General features: G+C 36.9%; 1 protein-coding gene across 1 annotated transcript; it reads left to right on the top strand.

The window, feature by feature from the left end:
- Window positions 1-1960: 1960 nt before the first annotated feature.
- Window positions 1961-3790, top strand: LOC149139377 (putative receptor-like protein kinase At1g11050). The gene has a single exon (XM_089450702.1). The coding sequence runs from the start codon at window positions 1961-1963 to the stop codon at window positions 3788-3790; it is 1830 nt and encodes a 609-aa protein (XP_089306828.1).
- The last annotated feature ends 20927 nt before the right edge of the window (window positions 3791-24717 follow it).

The raw sequence follows: 24717 nt of genomic DNA on the forward strand, positions 1-24717 counted from the left end.
TATTGATGGGTACAAATGGCTCAGTTAGAAACTAGTTTTAGATGGAACAATAAAATTATAAATAGTATGCACAATAAGCTACAAAATAGTGTGAACATTGTTGTCAACTCAGTTTCAAGAGAACACTTGTTGTCTTGATTTCTATGTGACAATTATCATTTTTGTGATCACTTAGTTATTGCCAATTTATATTCAAAAATTTAACAGAATAAAGTTATCATATTGTGTATTGGATGCACACACAAGATTGACTATTGAGTTATAGTCATTGTTGTTGATTAAGTACCTCGTCAAAGCACATTTTGGAATAATTTTCAAATAACTCTAATTTCTCTATTATGTCCTCTAAGCAATTGTTCTTCAACAAAGCATTAGTGTTTCCTTGAATTAATGCAACAATTAAGCATAATATTGTCTGCCTTCGAAAAACGAACAAGTCCATGATAATAATATAACATGGTTACAAGAGTCAATTGAGCAAGTAAAGATTTCATAAATTCACCACAATGGTTTTACAGTGGCAAAGGAAATTCCTCTTGTTGCTTCTATCCTTTCTAGGGGACAATCAAAGGCAGGAGAAGTACCCTGCAGGCATGAAGAGTCCTAAAAGGTGTCTACATTGTTGAAAAGAACAAAACAATAGATATATTATTCACAACTATGAAGAAAAATTAACTACTCTAGGGAAATATATGTGTTTCTTTCACGACCCTGCAATAGATTCAATTATGTAATTTGAGAAATAGATATTAATAGCTTTTTCAGATTCCAAAATAACTTTTAATCATAGTGACCAATTTTACATAAAACCAATACTAAAACTCTTCATAGTCTTTTTTAAATCCACTTCATATATACAAATTTACATAAAATATGTGTAAAACACTTATGAATCCACTTTATATACACAAACAAATAGAATTTAAAAAAAAAATTCAAAAAGCAAAATGGCTTATATATAAATTTCACTTCCAAATCATTTCCATATGTCACTTCCTTTCCCTGTGAAATTTCTCATCACATACTATGCACATTTTAAAATTAAGCTAGATGGCACATCACATACTATGCACATTTTAAAATTAAGCTAGATGTTGTTGCTTTTTATCAATTGTATATCATAATTGTAGCAAACCTTATCACAATCTTTCAAATCCTTTCCATGTGAAATTTCACATCACAGGCTATGCACATTTAAGTTAAGGTAGATGTTGTTGCTTTTTATTAGTTGTACATCATAATTGTAGCAAACCGTATCACAATATTTCAAATCCTTTCTATGTGAAATCTAACATCTCATACAATGCACATTTTAAAGTTAAGCTAGATGTTGTTGCTCTTTATTCACGGTTTATCATAGTTACAACAAACCGTATGACAATGTTGCAATGAGAGCATGCAACGTCATTGTTAATCATATAGATTAATGCCTTTTTCTATTTAATACACGATAGGATTCTTGCGAAATTCTAGAACATCGTGTGGCATCTCGATTGTCACCTGATTCCGTGTCAGTCCCAAGTTTTGTCAGGCAGATGCGACAAACAGTAAATTTGTATATTATTGATTGCGTTGACTGATTGTTGCAGATTCGTTTGATGCATCTGTTTTTAAAAAGTATGTTATTTTTCATTTTGATATGGTTAAGGGTGGAAATAGATTCAGTATTATCCAAAATTTAAAAATTGTTAAGCGAACTAAAATTATAAAATTTGACAGTTTTTATTTAGATTTACAAAAATTTGAAGATATTTTTCAAAATAGAATAAAAATTTGGATGAATTAGAAAAACACAATCGTTACACTACTGCTATTTGATGTTTCGGTTGGGCAGATCCGTGCCATTTAATTTTAATCTCCTGCTATGAATTTCTGTGACAGAATCAATTCGATCATAACTGTTGTGAATCACATCCCGATGTTTTGCTTATTTATGTTTTTGCTTCCCTTGGCTTTGAACATGTCGTTCGCAGCGGGGGTTGGAGATTCAGCATCATACTGCCCGCTGAACATAACTGTGGAGCTTGACGCTCGGCCATGGATGCTTCAACAATGTTCTCTGCCTGACAAATCGCACTGTTGCAAAAGCATCAGCGATTTAATCAAGATCCTTCATTACTCATGGATGCACACCACCCGTTCCTTCTTCTTCCCCACCAACCATACGGCCGCTATATGTTTAAACGAATTCCAGAGGCAAGTGGAAGCACGGGCAAGAATAGGGGCCGACCTGTTCAGGAGCTGCAACGTGAGGTTTGAAAATTTCGTGTGTGATTCACGCACCTGCCTCGGTATTGATAATCTAAAGACCTTTGAGAGGTTGGTGGATACGTCCAGCATGAAGCTAAGCTGCAACGAGTCTCGACCCGGAGCCTTTCAGTGCCATAGATGCAAATGGGCCATGGCCATGGCGGTCCGTTCGCTGAATAAAGCATCTGGAGGAAAATCGAATTGCCAAATGTTTGTGATGATCTATGTGGGAGGAGGCATCAATTGTTATGATGCTCTCGGACCGGACGCCGCTTACTGCCTTCTAAGCGTGCAGAATTTAACGGCAATGGCTACCCTTAGCGGGCGGAACAGACGAGATAGTGTTATGAAGTGTTATTTCATCGCCATAATCACTTCTGTGGGAATACTGGTAGTTGGATTGAGCATCTGCCTTCTCTTAAAACGACGAAAGTCCCGTCACGTGGAAACGAAACGGCTGAAGTTGATGGAGAGATACGAATCATTGAGCTCGAGAACGGGACTCGCATTTTTCAGCGTGTCGGAGATCAGAGATTCCACTGAGAATTTCGCGGCGTTGAACGTGATCGGCGAGGGAGGTTTCAGCACTGTTTACCGAGGGACGCTGCCGAACGGATCGCGAATAGCCGTGAAGAGATTAAAGAACTCCGCTCAGATCAAAGGGGACGATGATTTCAGACACGAACTGCATGTCATCAGTGGGATTAAGCACCGCAACCTGCATCCTCTCAGAGGCTACTGCATCGAATTCGACAAAGACGGTCAGGTAAGCGATCAGCTTCTTGTTTCTGATTTCATGGAGAACGGAAGTCTGGCGGACTGTCTCTTCAATCCCAATAGATCAAAATCGCTGTCATGGCCCGAGAGGTACAAGATTGCGGTGGGCATAGCCAGGGGGCTCACTTATCTGCACGAATTCGCCAATCCGAGCATAATTCACAGGGACGTGAAAGCTGCAAATGTGCTGCTGGACTCCAATCTCAATGCTCTTGTGGCAGATTTTGGTCTGGCCAAGTTGAAGAAAGAAGAAGAGGAGAAAAGCCACTACAGCACCCGGACTGTTGGGACGATCGGTTATGTTGCCCCCGAATACGCTCTCTATGGCCATCTGACCAACAAAAGCGATGTATTCAGCTTCGGCATCATACTGCTGGAGCTCCTAACGGCGCGGAGGGCTCTGGATCCGAACTCTGGTGTTCTGGAGCACTTTCTTATATCCGACTGGGTGGTCGACATGACGCAGAAGAACAGGGCCGAAGAGATTATTGACATCAAGATTCGCAATTCGGGACACAGGAACACAATAAATAAAGTTTTGTTGTTGGCACTGCAATGCGCCCACCCGAGAGATGTGGCGAGGCCCTCAATGTCAGAGGCAATGCTGGCCCTTGAAGGAATAGATGGGCCATGGGCAGGTACCAAGGAATTCGAAGCAGAACTGGAAGCTTTTTGCAACAACAGAGAGAACGTTACTTGGTTTCATTCTTCGGAAGGCGGCACAAAGGAGAGCATGAGCGACTGGAGTTGTTCTTCGAAATGAACATTTTCCTATAGCAACCAACAATTTCTATCAGACGAGAGAGGTCGACGGTAAACCTGCTCTACTAATAAATCTGTTTTTTCCAAATCGATCCCTCACAAACTGATAGTAGCATTATTTTTAGGATATATATAAAACATGGTGCTAAGTTATGGGGATTTGCAGTGAGGCATGGATTGCATTCAGGAAACCACTGACTGACTGGAGGGAGGCATGGACGGCATTCAGGGCTGACTGTGCTAAAACAAACAGTGTGAATTTGTGATAGGAAATCTTGTGGAATTTTTAATCTGTTTTGGTTGGTGGATAACTATGAATGCGAGCCCACATTTTCTAGTCAGGGGACATCAGTTTGTTGGATCGGGTGGACAGTAGGGCTTTCGTTTGACGCCGATACCGTGATGGGATATAGAACAGCTAGATGGTATTTTTGCATCTTGAAATGCTTCCGGGACACTGGCAATCTCAAAGTCACGGCATCGAAGAAGAAAATTTTGACACGTTTTTGCATTATTATAGACATTTGACACGCTCTTCCATGGTTGACCGATAGACATTTATCATCCAACTTGATTGGCATCGTAGAAAATTTGATACGCTTTTTCGTTATTGATGGACACTTGTCATCCATCTTATAGTCCGCCACTTAAAGTTTGTATTTTCAGATTGTATTTTTAGATTACTGAATCTTGTAGCTTCCAGATTTGGAATTTGGATCCTCTATACCTATACCCGTTATGCATTTTTTTTTAGTTTTGGATGTCAAAGAATGTTTTGTTTAAAGTTGGTTAATTTAAAATTTTTATGTTCATAATTAATTAATCTTTTGTCAATTAAATTTTGATTAAAAAATTATTTTTTAAAAACATAGTTATGTTAAAAAATTTCATATATTATTTTAAGAACAAAAAAAAAATGACCATAATATACCATGACTAATTAAATTGTGAATTTTAATTTGAAATGGCATAAAATATTCAAAAAAAATCTTATGAACAAAAATCGATAAATATTATACTATCAACTCTAAATATTGTAACACTTTTTGTACTCTACAAAACAAACAAATAACTTTTATTAGCAAGCATATTTTAGAGAAAATTTAGTTTTGACTCAAACTCAAAAAACACCCTACTTTCATTTAATGGGGAATATGTTATTATAAGCCCTTGTAATATAATAAACAATAATTTTTTTTAATAGAACTAGTAGATGGTTAATAACTTCAAAATACTTATTAATCATAATTTTAGTAAAATGTACCTATTAAAAAAAATACCTATAAAAAATATAAAATAGTATCAACCTCCCTATTAAATAATTAGTTATTCAATATTATATTACTTAATTATTTACAATATATACAATATTTTTTTTGGGGTCATGCATTAATAGGAGTAGTCTTGATAATGAAGATTATGTTTCCTTCTTTATCAAAAATTCTAACTAAGGTGTTTTTCAAAATGAGCTAAAATGGTATTGGACAGAATAAGAAAAAAATAAATATAATTATAAGCCTTCAAATGAGCTACTTTAGTTTTGTAAGTGTTATGGTATTGTTGACAGTGCTGGAAATTCGTCAATTAAGGGGATCTCCTCGATATGAAGTCCCAATTAGACCTCACACCGTTTGGTGTAGGAGTCCCATCCGGTATAAAGGCCTGATTGCCAAATTCTTAAAGATTTGCCTTGGCTCTAACTGTCAGCACAGAAAAGTGATGCAATGGTGTCTTCAAAAAGCAAGGGAGGTGTGCCTAGTGAGTGTGTAGTTGCAAATGTGTCAAGGTTCTTCTACTGCAAAGGGGAGAGAAAAGTGAGCCTCTAAGTGAGAGGTAATAATACCACCTAGGAAGAGACACACATGAACTAGAAGGCTCCATCTAACATCCAGTGGAATAGTCCACATTTGGTGCGGCTATCATTACAACCAACAAACAAGGAAAGATTTGTCTAGTATCTCGTGAAATAGTCCACAAGAATGGGACAAAAATAACAACCATTACAACACATTCTAAAAAAGATAAGCACTAAAATAATCGAAATAGTTCAACTATCTTAGTACATGTGAAAGAAAACATGAAATACAAACATCCACAGAATAATCTTACGAACATTCATAGTCCATGCAAGAAGAATGTGTTGGCCTTAAAGGATTATGTTATTAAGCAAAATTTCCAAGATAAATGTTTACAATGTACATCACTAGCCCCAATAATGGGACATTGGAGTCACTCCTTGCTCCTCAAAGAGCTAGTTGATTTCTCTAATGCCTTACAGGAGAAGCCAAGGTGAAAAGGTCCACTTGTATATAACCAAGGGGTGATGCTTCCCCCTTGTGACTCTTTGGCTACCCTCATGACCGTTCAACTTCTTATGACTTTTCAACTTACACGACTTTTCATATTCATCTGTGTCCTTTGGACTTCCACTTTACAATTCATTTGGATACAATACACGTGGTCCACAATAGTGATGTGACATATGACTACTCATGACATGACATGGATTGCTTGAAGATGTGGCCATGTCAGATCACTGTTGCTGCTGAGTGCTAGATGTCTTCTTGGATATGCTTTCTCTTCTCCTCTGCATGGCTTGGTAATGTAGAGTCTTCAATGATCTTATGTCTTGGATGGTAGTTACAAACTTGTGTTCCTTTGCTTCCCCTTGATAGACCCACTTTTGAGTTCAACTACAAGAGAGACTTTAGGCATACTTCCCTCCTCATTTTCCTTCTTCATCATCCCACCATGACTTGATAATGTACCCATTCCTACAATTCACACATGATGGGACGACATCAATCCAAAAACCCCCTAATCTAATATGATACATTCTTATCCATGAGCTAAGCCTAGGACAAGTCACAAGGTGGGAGAAAGGGTTTAGTGACTACGCATTGCGCAGTTCCAGCACACAGGGGGAGACCTTGATCACTGAGACTGCACAGTGCGCAGCTCAAGCCAGGCTAAGGGAAATTTCTACGCAATGGCCACTGAGGGAAAAATTTGTATAGTGGCCACTGCGGGAAAATTTTGCGTAGTTCCCACTGAGGGAAAAATTTGCTCAATGCACATTGAGGGAAAATTTTGCACAGTGCCCACTAAAGGAAAATTTTTCTCAGTGCCCACTGAGAGAAAAGTGAGCCTCTAAGTGAGAGGTGATAGTACCACCTAGGAAGAGACACACATGAACTAGAAGGCTCCATCTAACATCCAACAGAATAGTCCACATTGGGTGCGTCTGTCATTACAACCAACAAACAAGGAAAGGTATCTCGTGAAATAGTCCACAAGGATGGGACAAAAATAAAAACCATTACAACACATTTTAAAAAAGATAAGCACTAAAATAATCGAAATAGTTCAACTATCTTAGTACATGTGAAAGCAAACATGAAATACAAACATCCACAGAATAATCTTACAAACATTCATAGTCCATGCATGAAGAATGTGTTGGCCTTAAAGGATTCTGTTATTAAGCAAAATTTCCAAGATAAATGTTTACAATGTACATCACTATCCCCAGTAATGGGACATTGGAGTCACTCCTTGCTCCTCAAAGAGCTAGTTGATTTCTCTAATGCCTTACGGGAGAAGCCAAGGTGAAAAAGTCCATTTCCAATACAATGAGCGGTTATATATAACCAAGGGGTGATGCTTCCCCCTTTTGACTCTTTGGCTACCCTCATGACCGTTCAACTTCTTATGACTTTTCAACTTACACGGCTCTTCATATTCATGTGTGTCCTTTGGACTTCCACTTTACAATACATTTGGATACAATACACATGGTCCACAATAGTGATGTGACATATGACTACTCATGACATGACATGACATGGACTGCTTGAAGATGTGGCCATGTCAGATCACTATTGCTGTTGAGTGCTAGATGTCTTCTTGGATATGCTTTCTCTTCTCCTTCGCATGGCTTGGTAATGTAGAGTCTTCAATGATCTTAAGTCTTGGATGGTAGTTGCAAACTTGTGTTCCTTTACTTCCCCTTGATAGGCCCACTTGTGAGTTCAGCTACAATAGAGACTTTAGGCATACTTCCCTCCTCATTTTCCTTCTCCATCATCCCGCCATGACTTGATAATGTACCTATTCCTACAATTCACACATGACGGGACGACATCAATCCGAAAACCCCCTAATCTAATATGATACATTATTATCCATGAACTAGGCCAAGGTGAAAAGGTCCACTTGTATATAACCAAGGGGTGATGCTTCCCCCTTGTGACTCTTTGGCTACCCTCATGACCTTTCAACTTCTTATGACTTTTCAACTTACACGACTTTTCATATTCATCTGTGTCCTTTGGACTTCCACTTTACAATTCATTTGGATACAATACACGTGGTCCACAATAGTGATGTGACATATGACTACTCATGACATGACATGGATTGCTTGAAGATGTGGCCATGTCAGATCACTGTTGCTGCTGAGTGCTAGATGTCTTCTTGGATATGCTTTCTCTTCTCCTCTGCATGGCTTGGTAATGTAGAGTCTTCAATGATCTTAAGTCTTGGATGGTAGTTACAAACTTGTGTTCCTTTGCTTCCCCTTGATAGACCCACTTTTGAGTTCAACTACAAGAGAGACTTTAGGCATACTTCCCTCCTCATTTTCCTTCTTCATCATCCTGCCATGACTTGATAATGTACCCATTCCTACAATTCACACATGATGGGACGACATCAATCCAAAAACCCCCTAATCTAATATGATACATTCTTATCCATGAACTAAGCCTAGGACAAGTCACAAGCTGGGAGAAAGGGTTTAGTGACTACGCATTGCGCAGTTCCAGCACACAGGGGGAGACCTTGATCACTGAGACTGCACAGTGCGCAGCTCAAGCCAGGCTAAGGGAAATTTCTACGCAATGGCCACTGAGGGAAAAATTTGTATAGTGGCCACTGTGGGAAAATTTTGCGTAGTTCCCACTGAGGGAAAAATTTGCTCAATGCACATTGAGGGAAAATTTTGCACAGTGCCCACTGAAGGAAAATTTTTCTCAGTGCCCACTGAGAGAAAAGTGAGCCTCTAAGTGAGAGGTAATAGTACCACCTAGGAAGAGACACACATGAACTAGAAGGCTCCATCTAACATCCAACAGAATAGTCCACATTGGGTGCGGTTGTCATTACAACCAACAAACAAGGAAAGGTATCTCGTGAAATAGTCCACAAGGATGGGACAAAAATAAAAACCATTACAACACATTTTAAAAAAGATAAGCACTAAAATAATCGAAATAGTTCAACTATCTTAGTACATGTGAAAGCAAACATGAAATACAAACATCCACAGAATAATCTTACAAACATTCATAGTCCATGCATGAAGAATGTGTTGGCCTTAAAGGATTCTGTTATTAAGCAAAATTTCCAAGATAAATGTTTACAATGTACATCACTATCCCCAGTAATGGGACATTGGAGTCACTCCTTGCTCCTCAAAGAGCTAGTTGATTTCTCTAATGCCTTACGGGAGAAGCCAAGGTGAAAAAGTCCATTTCCAATACAATGAGCGGTTATATATAACCAAGGGGTGATGCTTCCCCCTTTTGACTCTTTGGCTACCCTCATGACCGTTCAACTTCTTATGACTTTTCAACTTACATGGCTCTTCATATTCATGTGTGTCCTTTGGACTTCCACTTTACAATACATTTGGATACAATACACATGGTCCACAATAGTGATGTGACATATGACTACTCATGACATGACATGACATGGACTGCTTGAAGATGTGGCCATGTCAGATCACTATTGCTGTTGAGTGCTAGATGTCTTCTTGGATATGCTTTCTCTTCTCCTTCGCATGGCTTGGTAATGTAGAGTCTTCAATGATCTTAAGTCTTGGATGGTAGTTGCAAACTTGTGTTCCTTTACTTCCCCTTGATAGACCCACTTGTGAGTTCAGCTACCAGAGAGACTTTAGGCATACCGCCCTCCTCATTTTCCTTCTCCATCATCCCGCCATGACCTGATAATGTACCTATTCCTACAATTCACACATGACGAGATGACATCAATCTGAAAACCCCCTAATCTAATATGATACATTATTATCCATGAACTAGGCCAAGGTGAAAAGGTCCACTTGTATATAAACAAGGGGTGATGCTTCCGCCTTGTGACTCTTTGGCTACCCTCATGACCGTTCAACTTCTTATGACTTTTCAACTTACACGACTTTTCATATTCATCTGTGTCCTTTGGACTTCCACTTTACAATTCATTTGGATACAATACACGTGGTCCACAATAGTGATGTGACATATGACTACTCATGACATGACATGGATTGCTTGAAGATGTGGCCATGTCAGATCACTGTTGCTGCTGAGTGCTAGATGTCTTCTTGGATATGCTTTCTCTTCTCCTCTGCATGGCTTGGTAATGTAGAGTCTTCAATGATCTTAAGTCTTGGATGGTAGTTACAAACTTGTGTTCCTTTGCTTCCCCTTGATAGACCCACTTTTGAGTTCAACTACAGGAGAGACTTTAGGCATACTTCCCTCCTCATTTTCCTTCTTCATCATCCTGCCATGACTTGATAATATACCCATTCCTACAATTCACACATGATGGGACGACATCAATCCAAAAACCCCCTAATCTAATATGATACATTCTTATCCATGAACTAAGGCTAGGACAAGTCACAAGCTGGGAGAAAGGGTTTAGTGACTACGCATTGCGCAGTTCCAGCACACAGGGGGAGACCTTGATCACTGAGACTGCACAGTGCGCAGCTCAAGCCAGGCTAAGGGAAATTTCTACGCAATGGCCACTGAGGGAAAAATTTGTATAGTGGCCACTGCGGGAAAATTTTGCATAGTTCCCATTGAGGGAAAAATTTGCTCAATGCACATTGAGGGAAAATTTTGCATAGTGCCCACTGAAGGAAAATTTTTCTCAGTGCCCACTGAGAGAAAAGTGAGCCTCTAAGTGAGAGGTAATAGTACCACCTAGGAAGAGACACACATGAACTAGAAGGCTCCATCTAACATCCAACAGAATAGTCCACATTGGGTGCGGTTGTCATTACAACCAACAAAGAAGGAAAGGTATCTCGTGAAATAGTCCACAAGGATGGGACAAAAATAAAAACCATTACAACACATTTTAAAAAAGATAAGCACTAAAATAATCGAAATAGTTCAACTATCTTAGTACATGTGAAAGCAAACATGAAATACAAACATCCACAGAATAATCTTACAAACATTCATAGTCCATGCATGAAGAATGTGTTGGCCTTAAAGGATTCTGTTATTAAGCAAAATTTCCAAGATAAATGTTTACAATGTACATCACTATCCCCAGTAATGGGACATTGGAGTCACTCCTTGCTCCTCAAAGAGCTAGTTGATTTCTCTAATGCCTTACGGGAGAAGCCAAGGTGAAAAAGTCCATTTCCAATACAATGAGCGGTTATATATAACCAAGGGGTGATGCTTCCCCCTTTTGACTCTTTGGCTACCCTCATGACCGTTCAACTTCTTATGACTTTTCAACTTACACGGCTCTTCATATTCATGTGTGTCCTTTGGACTTCCACTTTACAATACATTTGGATACAATACACATGGTCCACAATAGTGATGTGACATATGACTACTCATGACATGACATGACATGGACTGCTTGAAGATGTGGCCATGTCAGATCACTATTGTTGTTGAGTGCTAGATGTCTTCTTGGATATGCTTTCTCTTCTCCTTCGCATGGCTTAGTAATGTAGAGTCTTCAATGATCTTAAGTCTTGGATGGTAGTTGCAAACTTGTGTTCCTTTACTTCCCCTTGATAGACCCACTTGTGAGTTCAACTACAAGAGAGACTTTAGGCATACTTCCCTCCTCATTTTCCTTCTCCATCATCCCGCCATGACTTGATAATGTACCTATTCCTACAATTCACACATGACGGGATGACATCAATCCGAAAACCCCCTAATCTAATATGATACATTATTATCCATGAACTAGGCCCAGGACAAGTCACAGGCTGGGAGAAAGGGTTTAGTGACTACGCATTGCGCAGTTCCAGCACACAGGGGGAGACCTTGATCACTGAGACTGCACAGTGCACAGCTCAAGCCAGGCTGAGGGAAATTTCTACGCAATGGCCACTGAGGGAAAAATTTGTGTAGTGGCCACTGCGGGAAAATTTTGCATAGTGCCCACTGAGGGAAAAATTTGCTCAATGCACATTGAGGGAAAATTTTGTGCAGTGCCCCCCGAGGGAAAAATTTGCGCAGTGGCCATTGAGGAAAAAAATTGCGTGGTGGCCACTGAGGGAAAAATTTGCGTAGTGCCCATTGAGGGAAAATATTACATTGTTAAAGCAGGCAGTGGAGGCTGCGAAATGGGACCCTGGGAGGAAAAAATGCGTAGTTTCTGGAGGCAAGGGGGCCTGGGCAGCAAAGAGGCCTAAAGGGTAGATATGCGCAGTTATTGAGGAAGTGAGCTTTGGCCAAGGGAAGGGCACCAGAGGAAGCATCTGTGCAGTTTTGGACACTAAGGGAGGTAGGGTTATCTATGCATTGCACAGTTCCCATAAGCAAGGGAAAATCTTAAGGGTTTAAGGTGCGAGGTGCACAGTTCAAGGAAAACTTGGAGGCACAACTACACAATTTTGGAGGTTAAGGGAGGCTGCTGGACTTTGGAATTGCATAGAACAACAACCCTGGAGGACAATGATTGTTAACTTTATAGTTTCAAGAAGTAGGGTCAAATCCAAGAGGGATGACACTATGTAGTGCACAACTTAGTTAGGGCGCAGTGAAGCTAAGTTGCCTGATTGGGAATATTTTCCAAAAATGGCTAAGTCTGGGAAGGGAGATGGATTCATGATGAACTTGAACTGTGGTCACACACTTAGCATAATTTGACGACATGACAACATAGATAATCGGAACAAACAAAAAGAGCATTCCCCTCTATGTGATTGCCTCATGACAAGATGCGACAATTAAGATAGACTTTAGGACGACCGTGACAACACTTGCGTGACAATACTCAAGACTTTGTGTATGGATGCAACAAATATTTACATGCTTAGGAAAAATCATATACACAAAGATCAACCTTCGAAACCACCAAAAAAAAAGGCTTGCAAACATTATACAATAGACAAGCATGCCAAAAGACAACATTTAATCCAACAAGAAAAAGGGACCAAAGAAATTCAAGAAAGCTCAGGGGAATGAGCTTGAGTGTTTATAACAATCAAGGAAAATACCAAGGAAGGCTTCAAAATTTGAGTCCAAGCGAAAAATTTCGAGGGTGTTGTTGCAACTACAACACTTGGGGACACACTGGTTGAACTACAACTTCTCTGTCTTGGATAGTTTCTTCTATGCAAGGCCTTGGTTTCTCAGGGAGTATTGATTCATCGTGCATATCACTTTGCTCTTCCTAATTACCCCATGGGTAGACATGGTCCCCTCTATACCTTCTTGGTTGAACACAACATAAGATTGATCGTATTCACAATGTTTCGAGTTGGGAAGGGTAGTTTAGCTCACAACTAGAAGGTCGGGGTCACATATAATGAAATTTCCGGTGAAACCACTCTAGTTGTTCCCAACTTGCATTCACACAGATATGAACAGTTAAAACAAATATAAAGAAATGTTGAACAAAAAAGATAATGACTTGAATAACTCACACAAGAAAAGGAAGGTCTTTCCTATGGGTAGAAATATATGTCGCAACTGCTCCTTTCATCCAATTTGCATTCTTACCTTTCCGATGAATACCATATTTCAACAAACCTTGGAAGCTTCTCACTGATGTGTCCCCATCTACACTAAACTCTTTAGCAAGCTCTAGAGAAGATCGAAACTTATTTCTCGTGACAAAACTCGCCAGGTAATATTTCTCCAACCATTCAATGATTGGATCGTACAATTCGTGACAACCCTCTTGAAATCTTTGAAAAGATGAGTTTTCAATTAGAAGCATGGGATTATGCTGAGAATCTTGTAGGGGAAAATAAATTTGATCATTTTCAACAGTCACGTCGAGACAGTGAGGACCTGACATAACTATCAACGAAGGTTGTAGTGTTTCAACTACTCGACGCAAATCTGAACAGTGAAATATTGAACGATGAAGGTCAAGAGATGTAAAACCACTATCCTTGGATGTGCTGATGGGAAAATGATAAGTTGAATGACAGTCATCAAGGACAGAAGAATGATTAGATGTGCTGATTGAAGCATCAGATTCCCAGTTTGTGATCAACAAAGATAAATCAATTTGAACAGTTTCACGAATGTTTTGAATAATAGAATCATCTTCTTCATGTGATGAATGTGACAATCCATTTCTTTGTAACTGGTGACACACTGTACTAACATAATAATCATCAAGAGAAGTGGGAAGGGAGGCTAGTACAATAGGCACATGACACTAGTTAGGATGGAATGAACAGAAAGGAGATTGATTCGCACAATAACTCTTGCATACATTCACACTCAAGAGGGTTTTAGGTGCAATGAAGGACAATATTAGAGATATGATATTCATGAGGAAGGCTAGGAGCTTCTCATCATGAAATACATACGGTAAATAGGATTCCTTTAGCCAAATATGGTCTTTTGAATGATCAACTTCCACAAGAGGTACACATTCCAAACCCGAGTTTGTTGCAAGAGACTTGCATGAAGATGAATGAACCAAAAAGATTCTTGAGTCTGGTCAGAAGTAAAATCTCGAGATTTTGAAAGATTACATCCAAAATACGAAACATATTTGAGAAAGAGATTAACACTTAATGAAACCATGAAAAGAGAAGGATTGTGTGAGAGAAACTAGATTTGACTTAGTTCGGGGGGCTTACTAGAGTCACAAGATCCTGTCATAACCATCAATGAAAGTTGAGGTGCCTCAACTCCCTGGAAGGTCCCGAAACTTCTTAGGATTGTAGAATCGCATTTCAAAGCTTGAACCAGATCATGCATGATTTGAGGGTAATTTTTGTTTCTCGTTTCAATACTATTCACTAGATGGCAGCCATCTTTGTCAATGGTTTCACCAGATTTTTCAACTTGAACAATCATATTACTCAAATGGAAAGGCTCGTATGATAGAAAATTAAAATATAAATGAATCAGGTAAATTTCGTGAGCAAGCTGATTTGAAGAGTTGTCTTCATGCAAGAAAAGAGACGATGAGGGATGGGAAGGGTACTCTATGTTTTGACTGTTTTCAATCTCATCATGAACAACCTCACTTCCTTGTGTCAATCAAGGGGATAACTCATCAGATGAAGAAACTGAAGAACATGGAGTATATCCATCGCAAGTAGATGCATTGAAAATGGCAGGACTCACATGATAGTGAGGTGAAGAGGAAGTTTTGATACGAACATCTTCTTTGAACGAATGAAATACTATATCTAAATTAAAATCTTCATGAGAAACTGTAAGATCATATGATTTGCTTGGGAATTCACCACGACATATGGAAATATAGTCATCATCATTGGAATGATTACTGCCTAAGGATGGTGGTTGATTGAAAGAATTGATTGCATTTGATTAACTACTGAGATTGGCAGATTGACAATCATCCAAGAATGGAAGCGCATCATCTTGACATGGAGGATCTTGAAAGACGTAAGAAATATTCAAAGCACATTCACCTTCCTGCTCCTCTACTTGTGTAGAGTGAATGCCTTGTACCTGATCGCAGTTTGAACCAGCAACATGAAAATCAAGAGAGTGTGAAAGACTAGCTAGTGGAACAAATTTCTCAAGTGGATCATGGTACGAAGAGTCATGGCTTGTAGATGATATAAAATAGCAGAAATCCAAATCAGATTCAAGATTATAGTTATGAAAAGTAACATCATCTTGCAGAGTGGAGGAGTTAGTATTTTCCATAGGCCTCATAAGCCATTCTAGAATTTCCTCCATTGAATCTGAGTTCTGAAAGGTAGGAGAAGAATGAGAAGATGGATTCAGAATTTTATTTTAAAAATTTTCAACTTTGTTACCATCGCAGAGAGGCACCCCTATCAGAACTGGAAAAGGAGGAGGACAAAGAACAAAAGGGATAGTAAATTCCTCCTTTGAAATTAGAGGTGTCTCATGATTCACAAGAGTTGGGGAAGCAGAAAAATCAGGGGGTTCAGGTTCACCGTGTGAAGCAATAAGAACCAAGTGCTCAAACTCTTGTTTCAAGAATTCCCAATTCAAATATTCTTCCAAAATTTCATAGCAAAGGTGAAGGAATCAATCAGAAAATTCTCAACTGATTCATTAGGCTCCATTCTTAAGAGATTTATTCTTTTACAAACATTTCGGTAATTATACCCATTGAAGGCTTTATGAAGCTCCCCGAGGAAGTGATGAAGGGAATGAATGGAAGCGGGTGGAAAGGTATGGAACCACCGATTAACATGACCTTCAAGGGTGAGGAAGAAAAGAACACAAGCCAACTCTTCAACATCGATTTCGTAAGACTCGCAAAATTTAAGAAAATTGGAAATGTGATCGATTACGGATGTTCCATCCTCACCATCAAAATTTAACTGGGACAAGTGATCGAGAGGCTCATCGGGGGTTGGAAATTGATGAAGGGAAAAATTAGAGAAACACTGCAAGAGTATGATTTGTGTATGAGCCATTTTAGATAAGAGATTCAAACAAGATGTAATGGGCTTAGCTTGTCATATGGCCCTCCTTTTAACACCATTTTGTTGATGGTGCTGGAAATATGTAAACCAAGGGGATCTTCCCATTATGAATTCCTAATTAGACCTCACACCGTTTGGTGTAGGAGTCCCATTTGTTATAAAGGCCCGGTTGCCAAATCCTTAAAGATTTCCCTTGGCTCTAGCTGTCAGCACAGGAGAGTGATGCAATGCACTATAACAAAATAGGAAATTTGCACCATATTTAGCACCAAATTTTAGTGCATTTTTTTCCAATTGGGATGAGAAGCCTGATGCAAAATATGGCTGTATTGTAACAATTTTAAAGTGTCTTTTTTTGTGTCGAATTTTGCATCATTTTTTCCACCAAAATTTGCATCCTTTTTTGCATCAAATTTTGCACCCAGTTTTGTGTCATGTTTAGCATCTAATTTTGCACTACTTTTTTCATCTATTTTTGCACCATGTTTTACGACAAATTTTCCTTCCAATTTTTCACTAGGATTTGCATCTAGTTTGACGACAAGTTTTTCTTGTAGCTTTGCACCATTTTTTGTGTTGAATTTAGTGCCAGATTTTAGTGGATTTTTTTTACGATTGGGATGAGAAACTTGGTGCTAAATTTGGCTCTATTGTACATTTTTTAAAGCGTAATTTTTTTCACCTAAATTTGCATCCTTTTTCATGCTAGATTTTTCATCCTTTTTTATACTATATTATACATCACTTTTTGTGTCAAATTTTGCACCAAGATTTGCATCTAGTTTTGTTTTTTTTTTGCATCTTTTTTCATGATTTTTTGCTTCCTATTTTGTGTCCTTCTTTTCTTCCATTTTTGCGCCATCATTTACATCAAGTTTACACTGTCTTTTTATCCAATTTAGCGCCTTTTTTTGCATCCATTTTGTGTCAGTTTTTGCATCTAGTCTTACGTCAGGTGTTGCATCTAGTCTTACACTAGTTTTTTCTTCTAATTTTGTACCTATTATTGCATCTAGTTTTGCACCAGCTTTGGTGCCTATCTTTGCACCATATGTTGAATTTGATTTAGCACCAAATTTTGCATCCATTTTTGTGCCCATTTTTGCATCTTTTTTTGGACCATTTTTTACGTCCACTTTTACATTTGATTTGTCTCCCTTTTTCACATCCCATTTTGCACCATATTTTGCATCATTTGTTGCGTCCAATTTTGCATCGTTTATAACACCACTTCTTGCATCCAATTTCACATCCTTTTGAGCATCCAAATTTGCATCCTATGTTAAGCCATGTGTTGTGTCCACCTTTGCATCCCATTTTGTGTCTAATGTTACATTCAATTTTGAGCCATTTTTTACATCCACTTTTGCATTTGTTTTTGTGCCAAATTTTGTGTCTCTTTGCATCCAACATTTCATCTCAATTTGCATCCATTCTGTATGAATATTAGGGCATGATGGAATCAAACCACCAATCACCTGCTTGTAAAGCAAGTGCTCTTCCATTGAGCTAGCACCCTTTAAAGAATTAGACCTTGAAACTTTATAAATTCTAAATTCTAAAACTTTAATTAAATTATAAAACTTTAGTCTTGTAGGTTTCATTAGCTTAGTTGGCACAAACAACTATCCAATAGATGTAGAACACAATTATTTTATAACAAGGAAGCAACTTTCACATGGTTAATACACTCAACCACCTAAAAAATAGCATCAAATCCAATTGTTTAAACTTGATACTAACCAAAGTATAAAACCAAAGTCTCCATGTTCTATGGCTCCTCTAATACAAGTTTGGAGATGAAAGAAATCACTGAAGAACTTAAAAATTGTATATAGTTATAGTAAATATTGACAAAAACAGGCATTATAACTGTTATGATGATTAAAAATCAAAATCATGTAGAGTAGGCAATTCAACAAAGAGATTGGACATGATGGAGCCAACACAAAATCCAGTGCATAGTTCTCATATGTGCTCCATGAATATACATATCTCTAGAATGTAATTCTTCTGAATCCCCCAAAAATTAATATAAAACTTCAATGATATATAAAGAAAGAACCAAGACACCAGAGGACCTTCAAGAACTAAGACACAAGGGATGTTGAAAACACAAGGCTGGAAAGTGTTCTCAACAACCCATTTCCCTTGAAGACGATGATAATTAGCGCAAGGTCACTATGGCCCACCTCTATCTCTGAAGCTATGGTTTCTTTTTTTCTCTCACTGGTATTAATATAGTGGACATGGGCAAAGTTATCTCCATTAATGTTTTGTCTTGTCTAATTGGCACATAAACATTTTCAATTTTAAACATGATACTGCTCAAGCTTCCAGACTTGACAAAACATTATTGGGAAGTAACATGAGGGTTTCTTGACTGAGTTCTTAGAAAGCATGTAAACATTTTATGAGAATATGAATAGGTGACCTACCTCTTACAAATAAAAAAACAGAACTGCTTGATAACATCATAATGTAGTCATATTGTTTATGATGATTAAAGATGATAGATGGGATCAAAACATAAATATTTTGAATTTGAAAATGCCAATAAACCCTTCTAAGAATTGAATAAAAAATAATTTGGAGAAAACAAATTACCTATATATATATATATATATATATATATATATACCCACACACATTTTAGATTGTCTAGATCAGAATAATTAGTGACATTTTTTAAAATAGGAAATCAACTACTTTAGAAAAAAAAAAATGAGCAGGAAATCTATCAAAGTTGGCTTGACTTTGTTTAATATATTTGTTTGATAGCATTCCGCTGAAAGAAACAAGTAGAGAAAACATAATATATGATAATTTAACAATCAAGAAGAAGGCATTATGCTTATTTGTTTGAAAGGAGCCATTTGAGGAGATCTTAGTGCCTGTCACATTATGTCTGTAATGCTAATAACATTATAATTCCAATACTAATAAAATTAGAGTAAAATTAGACTCTAGATATTGATTTTAAGCCTGATCTTTTTAAGTAACAAAAAAAAAATTGATTTTTTGGAATTTTTGTAAATATTGGATATTGATTAAAAGGAATCTAAACTAATATAAATCCATCATTTTGATTATTTTAATAACATAAATCCATATTCATATCATATTTATTTGGAAAATATATACTTCATATCTATTAAATACAAAGAGATAAAAAACTAGGTTTTTTTTTGGTTTTTTTCCCCTCCTCTATCTATTATATAAAATAAATTTAAAATAAACAAGGTTTTCTTTTTATCTTTCTTTTAAATTCGACTTCGAACATTAAGTTATTTTCTATTAAACACCTACAAGGAAATCTCTCCTGACATTTTCAACTAAATGAAACTTCTTTACCATAGTTGAAACAAACTCTTTACTCATAGAAAAACTAATGCCTTAGCTTTGTTTGCTAAATAGTAAATATGAAGAGCCTAAAATAACATAATATCAAATAATGGTGGAACAAGATTTCTGAATCAATTATAAGAGTAATAAAAGACAGTAAAATCGGTAATATGAATGCCACTCACATCTTAGGTGCTTTGATGGATGAATATTCACAGTGGAGAATAATGGCCATAGATTTTCTATTTTGGATGTTGTTTTCCAAAACAAATCCATGTCCTCTGGGTTGCTGATATTTATTTCTCCCTGAAAAAAAATAGTAATAACTAAAGGGGAAAATTGAAATAACTGACTGGTAAACAGATAAGTGAAAAATGAATAATTCCCTCAAACTTGCATGTATATGACCACCTCTATACTCGTAATTATAAGGGAAATCAATAATAGTATAACCCTCAACATCGTATTCTAACTCGCCCTTAATAATTTTACTCAACTGCAACCACAATACAATTAAAAAAAAAGCAAGAACAAATTCTTATAGTAAAATCCATTGTTGGGAACATTAAATTGAAAAGACAAGCATCTAAAATGAAACAAATTTCTCTCAATTAGGGGTAGAATTTACAGTTTCCAGTGTTGTGCTGCAACATTTAGAATATTCAATAATGGGAGAATAATTTTCAGCTCATTGAGGAGATTGAAGCTTTCCATGGTGATAAAATAGAACTTTATGTAATTTTTGGTCCTTTAAAGCTTTGAAACATTGGCAGTCCAAATTTACCCTTCAAACAACAATTACCTTGAATCTCAGATGTTTGTTCCACCGCCAAATAATTCATGATAAAAAAATAAAAGTAAAATGACCATGAAACTCAATTTTCTTTTCACCTTTAGGGGTAGGGCGGAATGCACCACATGCTTCAGAACGTAGAGAAATCAAAGACATAATGATAGATTTATCTGAAATCCCTGCCTCTATGTTCTATAAATCATTCCAATGTTGCATCTTTTTTGGGAGAAACAAGTTCAATTATTAGTCATATTGTTACAAAATTTTCCATAGGACCTTATCACTGTCATTAACGTTATTCCCTTTTTAAAATTAGGATTGAAGAACTTAGTATTAAATTAGAGTTTAAATTTATTGAATTTTATAAATGATAAATTTGAACTTGATCCATCATATTGAATCGAATAAATTTACCAAATGCAATCAAATTTGTTTGTTGGGTCATGATGCTTTCCATATTATGAAATTTTCCAAGCATTCTTCTACAATGAAATGTCATACTCTTCAGTTGAGTCAGAGCCTGATCTAAAGATTATTTTCTTGGCCTTCAGGTAGTCTCGTGCCCATTTTCATATTATCTATATATCATATTTTATGTGTATATAAGTAACATTAAAAAAAATAACTTTGGTGAATTTAGTGACTAAGCCTGGGGCAGGAAAGAAACATCAATGTTTGTTCCTCCTTGTCCACACATTCTGGACTTCCTTTGATGGTAAATAAAATTTTGGAACGTAAATAATACTATTATGTAATTCTAGAAATGTATATTTTATTTTAGTAAACTCTTCCTTATGCCAGTGCATTGAAATCCAAATTATCTTCTTTCATCTTTCGTTATTGAAGGAATTTATATTCTTTGGAAAACATTTTAGAGGAGTTCAACATTATTGTTGCTTGTTTATAGTGGGCCTAGATAATGGGAAGTTGTTCTAATCATAGATTGTATTACCTTTCTTTAGAATGCTTGATCAAGTGGTGTCAGAAATTGTTTGTCGTAAGTTCTACAATATTTTTCTAAGAAAAAACTGCAAACCTTGTAATATTGAGAGAGTGCAGCATCTAGGTTTTCAACATGAAAGTTTTCCCTTTTTTTTGTTTATTACCTATCTTATTTAAAACCATTTTTCTTTCTATTCCATTTTATAGCCTTGCCAATCTACTAACGATCAGTGGTTTCTAATGCAAGAGTTTTAGCTCTAGGCTACATAGGGAAATGGTCAAGTTGCACCTTCTTTCAGTAATATGAATATTTGTTTCTCTAATCAGATGGTTTCTTCTCCATCTCATAATTTTTCTAGTCAACACAACAACACCAGATTCCACAACTGAACATTAATTTGCACCATTCTCAATTGCAAAATCCCAATCATAATCCATAAGCCTATATGGTTTGCAAACAACTACAACAACAGTAGGGTCAGTGATATCTCTAGCAACAACAATTTCCTTCAAATGGATCCCCACTACCATATTCCCAACCACACCCACTTTCTCAAACACCACATACAATGCCACCTCTCCCTAATAACTCTCATCCACAACAACATTCAATGCCACATGTCCTTCAACACCAACATACTAGTGGTCCCTAGCATTCCAAATCCCAGTCACCCCCAAATTTGCAGCATCAACCACCCAAACCTATTTCATCCCTTACTCCATTTATGTCACAAAATGCACAAAAGCGACACCAAAGTCTACCTCAAACACCTGGACAATGTTCTCAAGGTGTTGGCTAATTGAGCTTGCAACCAAACCAAGTGCATCAACAATAGTAGCAACAACAACCAAAACATCAAGCACAACCACAACAACACAAGCACCAACCACAATGTTAGTAGCAGCAACAGAGTCAAGTATCAAAAGGTTTGGAAAGGGGGAGCATGATAATGTAGAACTAGTTTGTAGAGACTGGTCAAGGAAATGGGCCTCAAGGTCCTATACCTAGAAGTTAACATGTTGAAAAAGGGGAGAAAATGGTGGAGATAGCACCCAAGAAAGGATTTTTACTAGTCCAAGTTATCTGCAGTCACGGAAATAAGTGATACAATCAGGAATGATAATACAACAAGGAAAAGGTCTTGTGCAGGCAATAGGTATCCTGTCTCAGACTTCAACCTTTTTTCAGCATCAAAAGGGATTTTTGCAACAATCATCAGTAAAGCAACAGTCTCAAGTTTCTTTATCCATGGAAAACCACCAATCATTAGTGTCATCTCCACCTATTGTAAAACCACGGCAACATGCGCATATCTTGCAACAAGAAACATCTTCTTCCATCCCTCCATTAGCTTCACCATCACAACAACAAAGGAAATCAATTCAATCCCAACAAGTTGTTCACCAAAATCTTCTGCCTTGTATGAGAAAAAAAGATGGTATGAGAAAAAAGCCGAAGATACTTACTCAGAACTAGAACTGGAGCATGCATGGCTACAATTTATGGCCACTAACACTTTGTCAAGGGGAAAATGGTGGACTGGAAAAAAACCACCAAACTCGAAAATGCTTCCGTCAACGAGCTGGGAATAATGAGAATTCAAGGGTAGCTAAGCTTCAGCTGGATATTGGAAGCCAAAATGGTAGAGTCCTTCAATGAAACATGATTCAAGTTGGAGCCACTAAAACCCTCGTCAACACCGAAAGAAAGAACAACTCACAACCTTGGAGGATTTAAAATGAGTAATGAAGTCGGTCTCTTTTGTGTCACTTTCTTTATGGAATGTTTCTCTTTTGTTTTGGAATTTTATTTTTAGATTTTCATGGGTTTATTCCTTCTTACGTTTTTCATTCTTATTGGCTACATTTTTAGAGGTATGGATGTATGTTGCACCCAAAATACATTGGATCTTCAAAAATTATAACATGAATGAATCATGGAGACATATCTAAAATAAATTAACTTTTATTTTGTTAGATAAAATTAATGAACATTTTTCTACCACCACATAAAATTTACGCAAGCATATATATATTGGTGATCCTTTTAATCTTCCACATTTATCTCAAACACCCATACTATGAGTAAGACATAAAATTAGCCTACCATATTAACATTGGATTGACCTACTATCAAACCAATTACAACCCATAACAAACTAGTATACAAAATAGCCATTTAGTGTATGATTTTTTAAACAAATAAGTTTCTTGCTAACAATATAAAAATATGGCTACACCTAGCAATGGTAAAGGGCGAAATTGCGTATAAGAATCCAATCATTTAAAAAAATAGAGTACAGTGGAAAATGACTTATATACACAAAAAAACAAGATTGAAGATCCTTTAACGAGACCAAATACGAATAATGAGACAAAGCTAGTGCTAGATGCATTTTGTATTTTTTTTAGAATCACATTGTCAAGACGAAGGTATCCCTAGGAATTATCGCTCTAAGGTTCCTTCTCAAATGTACTTTACAAAAAATTTCAATCCAATGTAAGTCTTTGGTGGCTATCTCTTGGATATAAAATGGATGAATGGCATAAAAATATTGCTACACCTAACAATGGTAACACAAAAATTTTCCTATAACAAGCCAATGATTTAAAAAAAATTGAGAGAATAGTGGAAATTCTTTTATATACACAAAAAACAAGTTTGAAGATCCTTTAATGGAGCCAAATAAGAACCATGAGACAAAGTTAGTGCTAGATGTATTTTGAATATTTTTTATAATCACATTGTTAAGATGAAGGCCTAAGAATTGTGGCTCTAAAGTTACTTCTCAAATGTGCTTTAAAAAATGTCAAAACCAATATAAGCCTTTAGTGACTCTATCTTAAATATAAAATGGATGAATGACACAAATCAACTGCTAAAAAACTCTCTAAAGAATTTGGTGATCCATTAACAGTACTTGCAAATTCATTTGAGACAATTTATTTCACATGGTTTTAGAGAGCAAAGTGGGATAACATATGTTTTATCAAAGGAGGCCCAATGATTAAATGAGGAAAAATTTGTGATGGAAGAAAACAAGAATGGAGTGATATCTATCTTTGGATTCAACATGTACTAGGAAGACATGAAGACATGAAGACATGACCACACATATTATTGGAAAAGTCCAGAAGACATGACCACACCTCGCTAGGCATATATAAT

Source organism: Pinus tabuliformis, chromosome X (genome assembly GCF_031772625.1).
Source record: "Pinus tabuliformis cultivar Carrire ecotype Pingquan chromosome X, CPIR1, whole genome shotgun sequence".
NCBI lineage: Eukaryota > Viridiplantae > Streptophyta > Pinopsida > Pinales > Pinaceae > Pinus > Pinus tabuliformis.